Source organism: Meleagris gallopavo, chromosome 16 (assembly GCF_905368555.1).
Source record: "Meleagris gallopavo chromosome 16, MGAL_WU_HG_1.1, whole genome shotgun sequence".
Taxonomy (NCBI): Eukaryota; Metazoa; Chordata; class Aves; order Galliformes; family Phasianidae; genus Meleagris; species Meleagris gallopavo.
Window position 1 is genome coordinate 7,445,719 of NC_139419.1, and position 19,044 is coordinate 7,464,762.

General features: G+C 37.5%; 1 protein-coding gene across 2 annotated transcripts in view; it reads left to right on the top strand.

Moving 5' to 3' along the window:
* The window catches only part of BMERB1 (bMERB domain containing 1), a 48,258-nt gene that overhangs the window by 14,700 nt on the left and 14,514 nt on the right, over positions 1-19,044 (top strand). For both annotated transcript variants that reach the window (XR_014886752.1, XM_085237334.1), the window contains exon 2: positions 10,535-10,658. Coding sequence is in view for 1 of the 2 variants with exons in the window: in XM_085237334.1 (XP_085093460.1) it covers positions 10,535-10,658 (124 nt within the window). In the remaining variant the exon portion in view is untranslated. The remainder of the gene's footprint in view (positions 1-10,534; positions 10,659-19,044) is intronic.

Sequence of the window (19,044 nt, forward strand, 5' to 3'; positions counted from 1 at the left end):
GTTTAGGTGACTATCCAGAGCATTGTGAGTCACAGATCAAAGACATTATTTAAAAATATATGGAAAGCTAGCAGAAGTCTCATTGGTAGAAAAAAATGTACGTGCAAATCATTGTGATAGTGCTATAAAACTGTACCAAATCATATACAGATTTACAGCTAGAAATAAGATGTTCTAATTACAGATAATTAGGGAGCAGACTTTCCTATTGTACCAAACAAGTCCCTTGGATAAGAACACCCTTAGATCCAGATGAAAGCAGAGACGGCGTGCTACCTTGACATGGTACTTTAATAGAATGCATACTCCAGACTTTTTACATAAAGAGTCTGGAGGCTTTGTGTGGGCAATGTCTGACTGCAGAGAACACTGGACTTCAAAAAACTAAAGTCTACCTTACTTACTGAAAGAGTAAAGCCCCAGATAATAGCCAGGTTATTTTTTCTGCTTCCAGAGTCCACTCTCTTGCAACTGCAGACAATCACTCAGTACCACTTAGACACAAAACTTTTGCTTTTTTTTGGCACTGAAAAGACGGTATATTTCCTTTCATTTGGTATCCTACTTCAAAAACTGCTTCAGAATGTCACTGTTTTGGATTGTTACTAGTTTTTAGTCTGAATTTATTCTTTACTTAGCTTTACACCAGCTATTATCATTTAACGTAAATAATCATTTCCCCTTTCCCTCATCCTCTCTTCTTAGCCACCAAAACCTCTATCATCATAAGTAGAGGAATTCCACAATTTGACAGTGTCAAAAATCAGGAGAATGATGAAAATTGGATGCTTAAGTGCAAGGTGGAAGAAATGGAATTTATCCTCCATGTACAAGACAGCAGTATAGATTTTAAGTGACATTAAGGATGAGGCTGAATATCACATTAAATCCTGTGCTTTGCATTAGATTTCTACAAGAACTCAAGACTGATTCACAGGGTCTTCATTGTCAAAGAATGAATGGCTATTGAGAGAGGAGCTGTTTTCTCCAGATATCATTACAACCAAAATGATGTCTTCTATGTGTAGAGTAGTTTCTTAAACTAGAGAAAGCTTTTTCCTGGGGGAAGCGTAAGATTAAAGGGTTGCTTAATTAGCCACTTAGGAAATTGGAACTGTCAGAAATGACAAAAGACAAAGCCAAGAATAATTACTGCTTATAAATTTATCGGGATAATAAACAAGACAATTTATTTGATGTCTTATTTAGAGGCAAGATCTTTACAGATTTACCATTCTGAATTTATGCTGATATATATATCTTTAAATAGGGAGGAAGGGTAGAAAATGGTCCCTAAAATAGCTGAGGATCATCATTTAACCATCACACTTGCAGTTAGCAAAGTACTGGAGACCATCCTTAACTACCAGTCACCTTTACTGCCTGAATGCCTATTTCTATTTAGGAATATGAACTGAATTAGACAATTCAAATCAGGATTTTTTTTAAGGTTCGGTTTTAAAAACAGCTTTTCTTCACTGCAATTCTACTGTGATCTGTAGAAATAGAGCATAAAAGATGCAGAGCAACAAAGAATCTCGTTTGGGTGTTGGGCAGGTACGGGCACTTTGTAACACATCAGACATGAAAAGAATCACTGTGTGCAATACTTCCAAGTATGATACCATAGAAACCAAAGGGCTTTGAGAGTTAAAGGAAGGAGTTAATATTGAATACTGTGAAGCTAGAGTTTATAGTCCAAGAGAAATCTCAGTGAGACCACAGTGCACAAATGCCTGAAATAGGAAAGAATAGACTGCTGCTAACATGGTTTTGAAAGGTAAATAATGAAAAATAAAAGATCAAAGCTTGAAGATAAGAACAAAAAAGTAAAGACTAAGGAACTCAAAGAGAATCTTTTGATAACAGGGGTCTCTTAGATATGGAACGGGGGCAGTGATTCCAGAAGTGCTGTAGGCAATTGCACATAGTCCTTTTTATGATCTCTTCTTATCTAATTTTAAAATTGAGTCATACAATAGGAGTGTGAATGTGAGAGTTTTGAAATGGAAAGTCAGGTTGTAATATGTCTAGACTGTAAATCTAACTAATGATTTAAAACTAGAACAAAACAAAACAAAATAAAACAAAATATTAATGGCCTGGACAAACTATATATTATACTTGTGCTGGTGCACTCAGACCACAGGTGACTGTTTAAACAGAGCTATTTCCAGTTTTATCAGATGAATTTAATATACCCTAGAAGGAAATAATAGGGCAAGCAACTCATCTCTGATGTTTTTTAGCAATAGGTGGCTTGGTTTTCTCTCATCATGTTGTGGTTTAAAGACTCATTCAAATTCAACAAAGTAATAAATGCCAGTTCTCTTTTGGGATTTGGCTTCTTTTTTTTATGCTGGCATTCTTCTTTCCCTCTGCTTTGACCAAAGGCTGGCATATCACATCCCAGTTTTACAGAATTCATCAGATTGTTAGTCAGTTTTAGATACCAAATACTAACAGATTTCTGAAAAGCTGAGTCTGAACTTCCAGCACTTTTTCCATACTTACTCCTTCAAAGGCAAAAATAGCTGCATGCCTCGAAAGGCAATTTAAATATGACAGATGCAAAAAAAAGGAAAAAGATAGGTTGAAGTGAAAAACATTGAGATTTGATTAGGCGAAAGGGCCTGCAGGTCTGATTGTCTTCACAATATAAATTCACACTTTCCTGACTCCCTGATTATGTGCTTTTTTTTCCTGCAGTTTATATGGTATAAGGCTTGCTGCTAAGCCTTCTACATAGAAGATAACTACAGTTTTGTGTCATTTATCATTTTGAAGTTATTTAGATGTGCTTAGTGAGTGCTGATCAGAGTATTCAAAAGTAGAAGAAAATACATATAACACATTCAAGCTGTGCATAAAACTGCACATACCTGCAAGTCATGGTAGCCTATTAGAACAGAAGGGAAACATTTCATATATTACGTAAACATTATCTTTTATATTCAGTGTTGAATACTAAATCAGACTGACGGGTGATCAAATACTGAATGAGAAGATGAATAGAGCAAAATAAATAATAATTATCTACATATGTCTTCCAATCTTTGAAGGTTTCAAATTCTTCTGAATTAACTTTTGGTATTTACTATATGATCAATAAACATCTTTTTAGGCTTGTTGTGCCTTTTCTGGTCTTTACTAATACTGCTATTGTATCCTACAATCACCAAACTTTCCTTTAATTAAAAAAAAAAAAACACAACCATAAACAAAACAACAACAACAATAAAAACAAACAAACAAACAAAAAACCAAAACCTATTTCCATAAGCAATCTGGGCAAAGCAGATATAATCAAGGAACGATGAAAAGTATTTTTTATTCTCTTCAGTTGCAAAATAAAAGTATTTTCAGTGCAGCTAATATTACAACAGGGCTTTTCACGCTGATTGTAAGCCTTACTATGAAAGCAAATTTTCCTTCCTTCTACAAACAGCAGGTTTAAATGTATGCTAATTCATTTGTATCATCTCAGAGAGGTGCCATGCTTCTCTATAAGTGTAGCAAAATCTTTCTCCAGATATGAATTTCTTCCCTCTCGATCGTGGAGTTGCTGAATGGACTACAGACTTGAAGGGACTGCTCTGGTCTAGTGGTTTATCTCAGAATATAGGTGATCTTGAGGCAGCACAGTAGACAGCTGAGCTGGCCTGCACTCAGTATTTCAGGTTTAGTTGAAACACAGACACAACTGTCACTCCCCATGAAACAGAAAATCACCCATCTCCTTTTTCTTTTTCTCCTACTGATTGTTCAGGAACAGGGATATTTGGTGACTGTGATATTCCCTGAGATCCTGGCATTTAATCAGCTTTCAGTGTACATCCCTGGTGCTTTTCTGCCAAAGGGCTTCCCAAGGGCTGCCAGATTTCACAGCTGCCTATTGGGAATCCAAGCCTAAGGCCAATCAACCAGCCCCAAAGTCTGCCCTGAGACATGGAGCACATGAAAAAACAGCCTTGGGATTTCTACTTGCCCTGTTGTCTAGCTGAGATGCTGAAAGCTTTGATGCCTGGTTTAAGGCAGTATTTCAGGACTCCAGGATTACCTTCTGTGCATCTGGGAGCTGCACTGCAATTGAAACTTGTTTCCAGTGCCTTCTGGCTGAGCAGCAGAGAATTCAACAGCTCCAGAACTGCAAGGCTACTCTAGATCCCCAGACACTGATAGGAAAGCAGGCTCTTTGCACAGAGGCGTTCCCTTTGGCTCTATAGTAAATATACTGAATCAAAGATAAATCCCCCAGGTACTCAGAATTCCACTTCACCAGCATTCTATAGCACAGAATGACCAGTGTTACTTGCAAGAGCAAAGAACATCTAGCTGAGAATGTGTGCTCAGTCTGTCAGCTGAAAGAGCATTTCATGGCTCTTACATGCCACTGATTCTGAAATGAGTAACTGTGTTGCTCAGCACATAAAGAAATATTAAAAGTGATTAAAAAACCATAACAACCACAATAAGAAGGCAAACATTTTCAGCTTCCTGCTGGAAGAAAAATTCAACGCCGTCATCTCCAATTCCTTTGGATTTTTTTCCAGAAATCATAACAAACAAACAAACAAACAAATAAATAAATGAACAAACTCTGATGAAGGCTTTGTCAAAGGCTTAATGCAGTAATGAGGACCATTTCCATTGATTAGTGTAGCTGGAGGATCAGCATTGGGTACAACAAAAGCTGGCAGCTCTCAAAGCATAGGCAAGCCCTGTGCTGAGAATCACGAGACACTGGTAAGGGCAGTCCTCACAGCTAAGGGTGCACTCCATTGGTACCTGAGCAAGGGGTATCGGAGCAGACCTGGAGACAATAACCAGAGTCAGCCACAGTTCAGATCTCCAGGAAAATCCCTAGCGACAAGGCAGGACTTAGGTCAAGTTGGATGTCAAGTCTAGGTCTTGAAATCTACTGCCAAGCAAAAGGAGGTAGAGAGGACAGGGAGCCTCTACTCACATGTCACAAGGTCAGACACCTGCACTATGTCTGAACCAAGCCAGTGTGCTCAGAGCCGTGCCAGGATTCCATGCTGGTACTGCCCTGTGCCACTTTCCCATTCCCTGAGTCTCCCCATTTTAAAATGCACAATATTGCCTGCGTTGGGAAACCAGAAACAAATACAGTGCAGCTGTTTGTATTGTGTTTAGCTGTTAGCTGTATTTATATGGCAATTCCAGCATAAGACATTGAAAAATACCATTCCACAGACGTGCCAAATTTAATCATTCTCAGGATTCACAGTAATAGAATACAGCAGCAGGCTAGATTAGGAATGAATAATTAGATGTAAGATTTTTCTGCTCAGATTAGTTATTTGCTATTGCATGCTGCTCCACATTGGTTAAATCAAAAAGAAAAAATAAACAAAACAAACAAACAAAAAGCACCATGGTACCTGCACCTCTGAATACATTTGAGATAACAGTATATGGTGCAGTAAAAGGGCTGACTGGTCAGTCCTGCCTCCAGGTGAACAACCTAGTAACAAACTACATGAGTCATCTGGTTCTTTTCACATTAATACTTTTTTTTTTTTTTAAATTTGGAATGTTTTGTATGATACCAGTTTATTTTTTTGCATTATGCAACTATTTCAGTTTCTAACAAGTGTGGCTTTTTTTTCTTTTTTTTTTTTTTTTTTTTTCTTTTGAGTTGCGCAGTCTGGTTCTCTTTTCATGTCTAGCCTGTGCCTCTGGCTTACTTCTGCTTGGCTCATCAACAAATAGGGTTCTTGAAAACCTTGATTTTTAAACCCAAAACAGCATTGGGAATGCACTTGCTCTGTTAATATTTAATATACTTCAGTGAAAATGGATTAGTTTGAGAATTTCTTTCAATTCTTGAGAAAAGACCAGTACAGACTTGAATTCTGAACAAAATTTAGTCATTAATGGTATTTTAACAAGGATTATTTTATTTCTGGACAACAAAAGGGAGTGGAAATAGGCCTAAAATTACTCAGTCTGAATCCAATCCAGGTCAGCAATCGTTTTTAGCTGAAGTACTGTAGCTGGGTGGGCTGAGCAGCTGCTTGTTGCTCAGTGTTATCTGCATCGAGAAGCTGTACAACTGGATTGCACTGCAATCCTTCCCAGAGCTCTCAGAAGTCACAGGCTGATGAAACAGTGTCTCATTTAAGATAGTTCATTCCTTTTGAATATTTAAAAAAGTGGCAGGGTGGTTGGATGGTTACCCTTACTTTTGCTGGAATAGATCCTCTGTTACTAAATAACTGAGGTGATCATTCAAGGCTCAGCAATTCACAGTTTCAAACACAGCAAATTCACAAGTATGTAAAAGGATGAACAATGTCCTGAAGAGACACTGTGATCCATCAGACCTTGAACTAGCTCTGCTACAGACTTGCTGTGTATTCATAAGCAACTCATCATTCCTCCTGCCTCTGGTCTGCAGATTGTCTGTGTGCTGCTATAGGTGTTCACAGAATAGATGTCTAATTGCTGTTGAATGCAACCTGAATAACAATGATATAGTTTAGGTTCCTGAGGCACAGGTTTGGTGGTATTTATATTATTAATATACTTCACTTTCTCTATGTGTCTGTTGGCTTTTTTTTTTGTGTGTGTGTGTGTGTTGTTCAGTTGTTGTTAAAAAAAAAAAAAAAAAAAAAAAAAAAGATGATGATAATAACCCCCCCAAATTTGAATTAGTAGAATTAAACAAGCTAATGGTTGTAGAGTGCAGTGAGCTTCTCAGTGGACTACACTATGCTTGCATCAAGTGACAGCAGCAGGATTCTTGCTGATAATTACATTTCTGTACAGCATTTCTTACCAATTGTTTTCAAACTATTACTTGGTACAGTGCATTCTCCCATTTCTCCTTTTGTTGCTTCAGGCTTCTTTTAAAGTTTTCTTTGTGCTTACCAACTTACTAGATATTTCACTTTTTTGTTGCTTTCATCACAGGTGGCTAATGTTCCATTTGTCATGGGCACGCTGAGGATGCAGTGTAATCATTAAGTTAATAACCATTTTAACTATGCCAGTCTACATTTAAATTGAAGCAAACATATGCATAAGTAGCTTCTGTTTTACCTCTCCACTCAATCTCATTATATGTAAGAGCTCAATAATCTTATTTCTATATAGTAATTATTTTCATGTCAATATCTTTTTGTATCTTTTTGTGCATAGAGTAATAATGTTTTACTTGTTTATTTGTCACTGGAAATTATCCTGGGGATTCTACAGCATGGAATAATTCAATCCTGTCACTGGCTGTGACTAATCTGTGTTGCTTTCTCTTTTGCTTTATGAATTCTGGCTCATTACCAGACTGAGCTTTGATTTCTGTAATAACAATATATGCTAAATAAATAAATAAATAAATAAATAAATAGACCAAGACATGCCTGCTTTAAATAAAATGAAATGTTTCTCCTTTCTGTTATGAAAAGGTAAGAGACTTGTGCATGAAGCTGTACAGAACCATGTCTCAGAACACTAAAGGTGTCATTCATCACTAGGGCAGAGCTAGAGCTTTACTTGAAGCCTTAATAATGCTAACTTATTCATTTCCAAGAGGTTTCATTGCAGGAGCACAAAACATTTTATGAGCAATAATTATCCTTCAGGATGGGCCAGTTATCTTCAATACTAGAAGAGAAGTTCAGGCACAAACAGGTTGGTGATTTTTGAGAATCACAACAATGAAGGCATATGGTGGGAATCCTGACCTGTGGCCTCTGTAGTGGCTTATATTTCCATGTATTCTCTCACTTATTCTCTACTGTCTCATAAATTCCAGGAAGTACTGTGTTCAATTGTGTATTTTCCCCTCAAAGCCCTTCTTAAAAATGCATATTCTTCAGTGAGAGCCAAAGTGCATATCATACTGCAGTTCTATTGAGTTTATGAGATCTATGGAGTCACTTATATAAAGTAAATGGACAGCTGTCAAAGGAGCTCATTTACTCTTGAACTTTTAGGAAGGGAGCTTTAGGAAAGCTGAAGATTTGATGCAAAATCATATAGTTCCTAACAGTGTACAGATAAACATGCATGAAGTATGGACTATATCCTTCAGTTCCTTCTTGGAAGACCATATGTATCCCTCTAGAACTGGCTCTTTAAAATCTCTTCCTGCACCACAGTATCACCATACTCTGTATCCTCACCTTCACATTTCTTCCTGTTTCAACTGTCCTGTTTGTTTGTTGGGTTTGTTTTTGTTTTGTTTGTTTTTTACTCAAAGTTGCTTTAATTCAACTCTTATTTTTCCTTCCAGTCTGAAATCTCTATGTGAATTTATTTACAGTATGCTCATGGGACATGTACTGCTGTGGAGACAAACTGGAATACTCCTTATGTCTCTGTGTTGTTCTAGTTGCATCCCTAAGTTTGCAGGCAGGTTGTGAACTGAGATCTTACAGTTTCTATATTTATTTACCTCTACTTTTCAACCTGTGGTGCCTTGCTTATATTTTGGATTCCTTTGAAATCGCTATATAATTCTGGATACCTTTCAAGAATATTCTCTCTGGTTCAAACACACGTTGAGTAGGATGTGAAGGAGAATCTGTGACTGTACTGCAATGGGTCAGACTAGTCTAGTGCTTGTCACAATAATTCTAGTGTTGACTCTAGGCACATTTGGCATAAGGTTTGTTCATAATTCCCCTTCTGAAGTACTGAAATCACAGTGTGATCTGACCCAGAGGGTAATACTGGGGCACTTAGAACTAGGTTTGCAGAGTGGGAATAAGGTAGCTCCTTTCCCCCCTCAACCCCGTTTTCTGAGATCTCGAGAATTAATTTTAAAACATGTATATGTGTAATATATCTGTGGCTCAGTTTCTAATTACCAATATTATTGGCTTTAATTCATGGTGGCTTCCTATTTCCTACTTAATATATTTCTGAGAAATAAATTTTCATCAAAGCTAATTTTGCTACAGTTAAAATAACTCAACAGCCATGAAAAGCAATAAGAGGCAAAACTATACTTAGAGCATCAATGTTTTATCAAACAGCAGTCAAAAGAATGCAGAACATCTGTTGAGTGTTGTATTGCAGTTCTGACCACCTGTTAGGTAGGTGGATTTTCAGAACACTCAGGAGCCTTACTCCTCACATGTCACTTTACTTTGTCAATGATAGAGCTGTAACAAAATTTCTTAAACCATCCATGCTATAACTCAAGTAAATATACCCCAAAAACCACAATGATTTCTGATAAAAAAAATCCATCTTCTAGAGACAGTAAATAGCCTTACTCTACCAACCAGTTTTGCAACCTGAGTTTTAAGAACAACTACTGCCAAATGGCTGTTGTTTTATGAGAGCGATAGTCATTTTTCCCCCCTCAGTATTCTGTTCTCTTAAAAAAATTAGTGATTTCTTGTATTTTTTAATTTAGTTCCTTCCTTCTGAAATGAACACAAGAATAGCAGGCAATACTAACAGGATAACTTAAAACAAGAAAGCCAAAAAAGCCTCCTTGCCCCTCAAAAAAGAAAAAAAAAAAGAAAAAAAACCTCAAGAAAAAAAAATAGGGCCTAAAGAATTTATTTTTCTATCTTCTAGAATTCCATTAATTTGTTTCCATATTGAGAGAATAGGTCTTTGTAAACTAAGCCGATGCAGAGAGATACATTTTCTGACCATTTTTTGAGTGAGATTTTGTAGTTTTATTTCTACTCCATGTTCCTGTTGGAAATTCTTCTTAGCTTAGTCTGTCATGAGGGACTTTGGAATTCATCTCATAATTAGTTGAGCAGTTTTTTTATTCCAGATACTTTTTGGCTCCTGTATTCTGCATAATCATTTTGACCTCTCTTTTTTTTTTTTTTTTCTTTTTTTTCTTTTTTTTCTTTCCCCTCTCCCTCCCCCCCTTCCATGGGGTTGGAACAGGCCTCCTTTCAGGGATATGTCTGCCAAAATACACAGGCACTCTATATGTTAGTCTCTCAAGTCTTGTTTGAAATTAATCAGTGCTCTCAGTAGGAACACTCACCTCCTCAGAGGAATAGGCCCTACATCAGTTCCAGTCACATCTTTAGCTATTCTCTGGGCCGTGCTGTTGATGGTGCTGAGATAATGGAATGGCATAAAGTGTTTCAAGAATCGGGAATGGGAAACCCTCATTGGTTTACATGGCCTGCACTTGGGCTAAGACAGGACTCTTCATGCTTGCAAGTAATTGCTTTGAATGAGCTTTGTAGCTAAGGCTATTCTTTCAAAATTTGTAGTCATATCAACTAAGGAATCAGAGCTGAAGTTAACACTCTGGGTTCGGATTCCCTAGGGTTATGATAGATTCTGACTACAAATAAAGGTCACCTGGCTTATGGATTCTTCAAAATGGTTACACTGAAAGTAACAAGCAAAACACTACAGAAACCAGTGAATGTAGCACTCAGCTAGAAGTTGCATTAATAGCACTAGTTGCATTTAATTAATCCATAGCTGGATAGCTCTGTGGTTAAATTTGCATTCCTAAAAAGTCCTGTTAAGATAGTTTGACCAGCTTCATTTATTTTCTCTCTTCTTTCACACACAGATCAACTTGACATCATTTCAATGGCTGAAACAACAATGATGCCTGAGGAAATAGAACTAGAGATGGCAAAGATCCAGAGACTTCGGGAAGTCTTAGTCAGAAGAGAATCAGAACTCAGGTTTATGTAAGTATCAATTCCTCTGGGAAACACTATGCAAAATTAATCAAAATAGGAAAGAATGCTACTTAGAAGACTTTTATCTGCTTGACATTTTAAAAGGAAGAAAGATAAAGAGCATCCCAGCTAGGTGAATGCTTGCAAAATGCCACTGGGAAATGATTTTTGTAGTTGCAAAGGAAATTGCCTTTTTCATTCAGCATGATTTGCAGATGATAAAAATGGGATGTGTTACTTACAAAAGGAAACTTTAGCAACGTACGTGTCTACAGAGCATATTTTTATACCTGACTTCAATTCTTTGTGGAAAGGATATTCGTCTGAAGGAAATATTAACAAGTAGGGGATTGGAGCTTCTGAAGTCTAAATTATTTCAGGCTTTATTCCTCACCTCATTAGTGGTCTTAGTTCATGACACAAGAGAGCACACTGTGTTCCAGAGTAACAGCAGCCAAGATTTGACATTTGTAAATGAAAGCTATTAAGTTATAAACACAAAATACATTTCCATAGACCAAATTAAATAACAATATTCCATGAGAGATTTTCAAAACTGCCAAAAGGGTCAGGCATAGGAACCCAAATGAATGTTAATGAATACTAATACAGTTCTGATGATGGATTCCATAGAGTTTGTGTTCCTAAATCACTGAATTTATAAAAAAAAAATTATTAATAAGAAGTGTATTATTTTGAAGTTCCATCTGTCTTTGAGTACCTGAGATTAGAAACTAATGTCTTAGCTGACAGGCAAGAAACCTCATAAGTCTAAAACCTGCTAAACAAGGTGCCTTAGCATTAATGTAGCAGCTTCAAATTCACTTGTCTCTTCTTGTAGAATACAAATATAAAACTGGTACTTTAACCATTATTACTGGAGGTTAATTTCAGTCTCTTGACTTACTTATACAGTCAGAAGTTGGAAACCTTACCATCAAGCAGCATAGATATCTGTCTTGACTATTATTACAGAAGATCCCAAACCAGACCAGAGATTTTTGGCAATAAAGACTAGTAACAGCTATAATGTCCTTTAATAGTGCTGTAGTGGTATAAATAAACAAGAACAATTTGTCACACCTGCTCCTGGTACTCACTAAATAAGTACTTGATTATTGGCTTGTACATAAATATAATCTACAAAAATCCACATCATTGAACCCTGTAATTCTCATGACATTTTCTGTATCAAACAAAGCATTGGGACAAAGATAATCTGTCCCAGTGAATGAAAGCCATGGTAGACACTTTCTTGTCATACTTTTGCATGCCCTTTCCTTGCTCCCTTTCTTGTTGTATCCAGTCTCTTTTCATTTCCCCTATGCTCACACTCATCACACTCTGTGTCGTCTGGTAGGTATTTGAGTAACTAACTGAATGCAGAGGAGCATGGTTATTGAAAAGGGAACAAAACTGACATTCATTCTGAGCACAATGCTCTTTCTGTGTTAGATATATCCATACATCCAAACACACTATGCCTAGAGCTTCCTAAGAGCACTCCCCAGCTGTCCACTAGATGAGGAAAGCTTTTCTGAGTGCCTGTATCAGAGTCTCCACTAAGGCTATCCCTAGCTGTTAGCACAGCAAGCAGGTAACAGAGGTAGCAACTGTCAGAGATGACTGCAGAACTTTGACTTTTCTAAGTGATGGAATGCCAAGTTGGTAGCTGCTGCCCTGTCTTCAGCAGCAACCAGACCCTTCCTTCTACAAGACTACTTTTCCAGGGATATTCTCCCAGCTTTCTAACCAGATTTCTCTGTTTTCCGAGGTGCACTATCATTACTCTGTGCATTCATCCTTGAGACAGTAAAATTTGGTTTGTGTGAGTGAGTGAGACGGTGAGATAGAATCACTTTCTGCTCTGGCATTCCACTTGCAACTGCACTGATTATGATTTCTAAAGCTCTTCCTAAGCCAGTATGCAACATGCAAGTTCTTCATATTAGTTACATTACATGGGAAACAAAAACCAGCCTCTCTCAAACAAAGGCCTCCAAAATTAGCACATGCTTCTTTTAATAGCCTTTGGGAATTAAAAAAATAATAATAATTTATATATATATATGACTTTGTCTCATTAAAAAAATATTTTTTACTTTTTATTCCTGATAATAAAGACAAATGAAAAGGATGTTGCAAGTAATACTCAAGTAGTACAACAGCAGATGTTCTTTACTGCCTTTCATTCTAAATAGCTTTCACTCACAGTGAGTAAGTTTTATTTATCTTTTGACAACATGCTGACTATTAACCTCCTGTTGGGACAAACATCACAACTCAGTTATCTCAGTGGTCCAAGATTTGTACCTGTTTAGCCAGACAAGTTATCTAACTCTAACTCATGGACATACTGGAGAAGACTTTATACGCAGCCATATTTATTTCCTGAAGCAGTGGATTGCTAGTGTTCCAAGACTAGAAATCTGTGCATAGGTTATGATTTTAAGTAATGTTAGGAGTTGATTTCTCCTGACAGGACTAGATTTCCCTATGAATTACCTGTAAAACCTGCATGAAATTGTGCTTGATTTGATTTTGACAATGTGCCTGCCAACTAGTAGTGCTGCACCTATGCTCACACGAGGTAGCCGAAGATCAGCTCTAATGAGAACCAGATCACTTTAGTTCTTATACTTCCTTTAGCCTTCTATTCTTTTACAACAAAAGAATAAAACATACAAATAGTAATGGAGAAAATGTTTGCATTCCATTTTTTTTTTCTCATGCTGTTAGTGAGCAACAGAATAGAAATTCTTTTGATTTAAATTGGGTGGTTTTTAGTTCCTACCAAAGCATGAACAAAACGATCCACAAATTAATTCCGTATCAGTTACATCCAGCTATAGATTATATGTTCTTTTTAAAAAAATAATGGTTCATTATTCTCACTGTCTTGTTGAATTTCTTAGTTTTTGTATTCACATGTAGCCAGATCCCAAAGCTAGAAAAAACCATATTGTAGATTTACTTCAAATAAAAAAAGAAAGAAAGAAAAAAAAAGGGAAGTAAGCTGGAGAGCTTATGTTCTGAATGTATCATCAGTACTAATGATGCTCTCAGCTTTACTTAAACCAGCAACTACCACAGCTCTTCACAGCATGGACACTGTATTTTATAAGAATTTTCACTCAAGAATAAGAAACAAAACACTCCAAACCAAACCTGTTTTTGGTGAAAATCAGTGCAAACTCTTCCCAGGAGCTATGGAAGTTTAATCCCTGAAAATAACTTTTTCTAAATACTAATTGAAATTATTGTTTTCCCTGAAGAAGAAATACAAAGCAGACTGAGATAGAATAATAATAAAAGTCACTATCACTGATTTTTTGAAACAACTCTGTAACAATGTTTATTAAGTTTCAATACTGTTACTGTTTTGTCAGAATTTTGCCTGAAGAAATGCAGTAGCCATAAAGTAAAGCGCATGCAGCAGAGAATTGTTCCAGGTTAGCATAGCAGCCAGTACAAATGCAGAAGAAATATGTCTAGAAAGGCCTGGATGCTCAGAGGGACAGAAGTCAGCTTGCATGTTCTCACTCTTCTATACATGAATCAGCTGATATGCAAGATCATCATTAATATAATATTCTTTCAGGCAGTTCCTCAGCTATTACCTGTATAGTATGTCTCTCAGGTTTTCTCAGCCTCAAGGAACACGAACTCCAATGAGGGAGTCCTTAGCAAGATATACAGACAGCTTTGCTTACATTGAAAGCTAAGGCACTGAGGCCTTATTTTAGTGGGTGTTAATGTAAGGATTAACATTACCTTTCCTCCGCTAAACTAAGTAACACCAATGACTAATGAAGTCTGTAGGACAATGAAAGGGATAAATGAAATATGTCACTCCTCTGTCACTACAGCAATGTACATTACTGTGCTCACAGGTGGTAACACTTCTGTATCTAAATAAAATCTTTACAGAGTGGTTCATCATCACTAACAGCTTTAGAAGAGTCACCCTGTAGGGTGAAAGAAAGAGTAGGACGGCAAAGAAATCAAAGCCAGCTACTTAATCATCATTATTAACTTAAAGCAAGACCTGGCAGATCTGAGGAAAGGAATCAGGCAGTGGAATTAAGCTTAGAAAAAAATTGATTTAATGGTATCAAGCGTAAAAGGCAGTACTGAGCAGTGATCAAAAACCATACAACACTGTGTATGTGGTTCTTTCTGATATAAATCCAAGCAGGTTCTGTTTGCCCTCTTATCTTCCAGCCAATGTCTATCATACATATCAATAAGTCAACACTTGGATTTTCAGTTTTCAGAATTAAAGTGAAGAAAATGCCCATTATATTTGAACAAATTTCACATACATTTCTGTGATCACGTATTGATTTAAAATAACAAAACTTGTTCTTTTAGTTAATTCCCCTCTTTTTAGTTCCATCTCTTTGCAACAGTCTCACTGAATAAGCAACTTACTTTGTGCTCTACAGGATGTTAAAATTACTTACAGCTTTGCTCCAAGTCAATGACAGAAAGATTCCTCTCTCCAGGTAGAAAATTTCCACCTTTTGAAAGAGATTTGGAGTCAGAGTCACTCTCAGGATACTGAAATCAGTCACCGGATAAGAGACCTCACCTGCCTGCAGGTTCATGGTCCTGTTTAAAGGAGAAGGGCATCAATAATCCTTTTAATAAGGAACACACTTTATACTTCAATTTTAGAGGGAGCCCTTTCCACTGTGGAACCACAGGAGGCAATGCCAACTGCCTGCTGACCCTCCTGGGTGAAACAAGCATTAAGACTGTATGAGAGAAAATGTGTCAGCTCAGCCACATGATACAAAATGTCTATCCAGTCTGTAGGAGCTCAGACACGCAATACAAAATGGCCACCCAGTCAGTGAGAACTCAACTGTGTGATACAAAATGGCTGCCCAGTCTGTGGGAGCTCAGCCATATAATACAAAATGGCTGCCCAGTCTGTGCGAGCTCCGCCACATGATACGAAATGGTCACCCTGTCTCTGGTCCCATTGCACAGACCCTTCTCTTGATACCTACCTTCCCCTTCCAGTGGTTTTCAGGATTTTTTCCTTCCTTACAAGCTCCGTATGCTGCCTTTACTGTGTCCCAGGCTGTATGGCACAAAGGGTGTGGGCTGCCAGCTAAGCTCTCAAAGCACTGTGTTTTTCCGTGACGTCTCTGATGACTATGACTACTGCTGACAGCTTTCAGAAATTGCATCATTCCCCACCAGTGAAAAATTTGGGCATAGACTTCATTAAAATTAAAATTCAGAAGATGTCTTAAAATTCAGAAGATGTCCTTAGGATGGTGTTTCAGATTGTATCCCTGTACTGGGCTCGCCAATCATGTATGGGCCACAGCTCCCCAGAGCAGTATCTGCTGTTTTTAGTGCCAGACCAGCAGCTGTCTGTTGAAGAGGAATACCTGTGTTTTCTCTAAGATGGTGGTGGTGTGTACCAAAAAGGGCAGCTTTCTGATTTTTCTTGTTTTTCTTTTTAGTGATACAAAGAAATATGGGAAGCAGAATCAGCTGAAAGAATCACTTTACAAGTCACAGTGTTTCTCAGACCTTGGTACAACCTGCATATCAGATATCAGCCTTTGTAGGCCTGCCCTTTGCTTTGGTCCCTGCTACTGTTGCCTCCTTTAAGAAAAAGGAGGGCAGCTGAAGACAGCTGTGCTCTTCCCATGTTATTTCTAGATGAATACACACTTGCTATGGAAAATTATCTGACGTTTATTTGAAGCACATTTTCAGATTATAAAATTAAGATTTCCTCAATTAAATAATGCCCGTATTTGCATTGTACAATCACATTTTAGACAAATGTCTATGCACAAAATCTATACAACTTACACTGTGTAATTTCTTTAAGTTATGCTGGACACCCTCTAGACAGACCAGGAAATGAAAACACAGTTTAAAGTCATCGTCTGCTATCTCCAGCTCTTCCGGGTTTATTTCCATAAGAGCTGAAGACTCAGCCTGCATTGATAGGAAACAGACAATATGTACGTAAGAGCATCAGTTTATAGCTAGCTGGTATTCCTTCTCATTCTTATCTCATACTTCTCTCAGCTGATTCCCTAAAATGTTCTCTGTAAGATGAGTTTTGGGTCAAAATGTAAATTTTCAATCTGTCTTTGCGCCTAAGGAGAGTAAACATGCCACTTTAGAACATGCATGCTCTCCTTTTCAAATTCTTAGGTCCCATTTCCATTTATTCTTTCCTAGTGAGGTAACAGACCCAGAAGCCAAGAGAGCTGCTCATGCGGCATTCTCCTCATTGCACATTTAATGTGTTACTGCTATGGATGCTTGTGTGTGGCTTTAGAAGCAGTCTAAGATTCATATCACTGCAGAGCATGGAAATTTACATGCTGAATGACATGATTGTAAAAATGGATAATACATGCGTTAGCTCCATTTAGGCAGCAAAACCTCAGACCACTGATTCAGTAAACAGATCAAAACTGATGCTCAGAATCATTTGTAGTGCAGAAATCATGTATTTTAAAATATATTAGTATATTCTCACCCAGTAAATATTAATAGCATAGGTGAGATTTCATCATCCACAGTTACTGCCTATGGCTGTGAATAGAAAAGGCACTGAGTTCATATAAAATAGCAGTCACTGTCATCATGAAACATGCTCTTTGGGAAATCTGCCAGTGCCTGATACTGCTGGCCTCCCAGATGGAGAGCAGAACTCGAAGCCAGCTATACTGTATGACCTTGAACTAAAGCTGTGCAAGTTGCTTCTACCTGTGATAGCTATCTTGGGAGTAGTTAATTCTGCCATGTAGGCAATACCAAATGGCAATTTTTTAATATAGGGCATATAGGATATTAAATAGTAAGCCCTATTAGGTAGCTTTAGGCAATTATTGAAAATAATTTTTCTTACCTCATAAACCTTGTTTTATCTATAAAAATGTTAAAATACAATGCATCCAATGTTTGCTTAATGGCTGTGCTGTTATTACAGTGCTAAACTAACACTGAAAAAGACAGAACTACCTCCACATTGACTTAGAGTTTAAATTGGTCTTTGTACAGGCTCACTATTAGCTGACTCCCTCTTCTCCAGAGTGCTCATAACATCTGCATCATCCAAATTCTCTACTGATCCATTCTGGTTTTTGGACCATTTTAAATTATTATGTTGGCTTACTTGTAATGTCAGGAGCAATTACGTTTTATGTGGATGTGTTTGCTGTAACTTGACATTGCCCTGGTAATAAACTCCTAATAGTAGCCCCACAGTTTCATTAGCTAGCCAGAGTACTAATTAACCCTTGTGGTCATTTTTGTTCTTTTTTTTTCGTTTGTATTTTATTGTTATTTGTTTATTTGTTTGTGGTTTTTCTTCTAGTTAGACTTACTTTTTGTTTTTCCTTTTTAATATTTATCCTGTTCCCACTCTGCAAAAAACAACAAATCTCTCTTTTGCTGCTATGACCTTGATGTATCTATTGCTTGTAGAAATAGAGGTGAGATAGTCAGTAATGATTATTATATTATAGATAACATTGGACACAATGGTGGAATTTTAAATTTGGGGTAAACCAATCATGGAGAAACATTCATAGTCAAAGCTCCTTATAAGGACAATAACACATCAACAGAGGTTCAGTAGGATTCTTACTTTTATGTCTTTTGTGGTAGCTGCAGCATATTGGTATTTTGAAGTACACTGCCGACTGCCTAGCTTTATGTGATCACTGTAGAGTGACGAAACACGAAGTTACACAAGAGCTGCAGAAGTGAGAGGTTCATTCATTTGGTTATGATTACCTTCAGTATATGATTATGACTTTTGACATGGTCTCCCCCCCACATCCTTATCTCTGAATTGGAGATTTGAAGGGTGGCAATTTGTTGGATAAGGAATTGGTTGGAAGGTTGCATCCAGAGGGTTCTGGTCAATGACTCTATGTCCAGGTGGAGGCTGGTAACAAGCAGTTTCCCCCATGGGTCTGTCTTGGGACTAGTACTCTTTAACTTCTTTATCAGTGTCATAGATGATGAGATTGAGTGCATCCTCAGCAGGTTTGCTAAGGTGCAGTTGATATGGCAGAAGGAAGGGATACCATCCAGAGGGACCCTGATAAACTTGAAAGGTGTGCCCTTGTAAACCTAATGGGGTTCAGCAAAGCAAAGTGCAAGGTTTTGCACTTGGGTCAGGGTAATCTGAGATAAATATACACACCTGGAGAAGAGCTCCTTAAAAGCAGCCCTGCTGAGGAGGACTTATGTGTCCTGGTAGATGAAAAACTGAACACAAACCAGCAGTGTGCTCTTGCTGCCCAGAAGGTCAATGGTACCCTGGGCTGCATCAGAGAAGGAGTGGTCAGCAGGGCAAAGGAGGGGGTTCTAGGATAGGACAGGAGGCTTCTAAATTAAA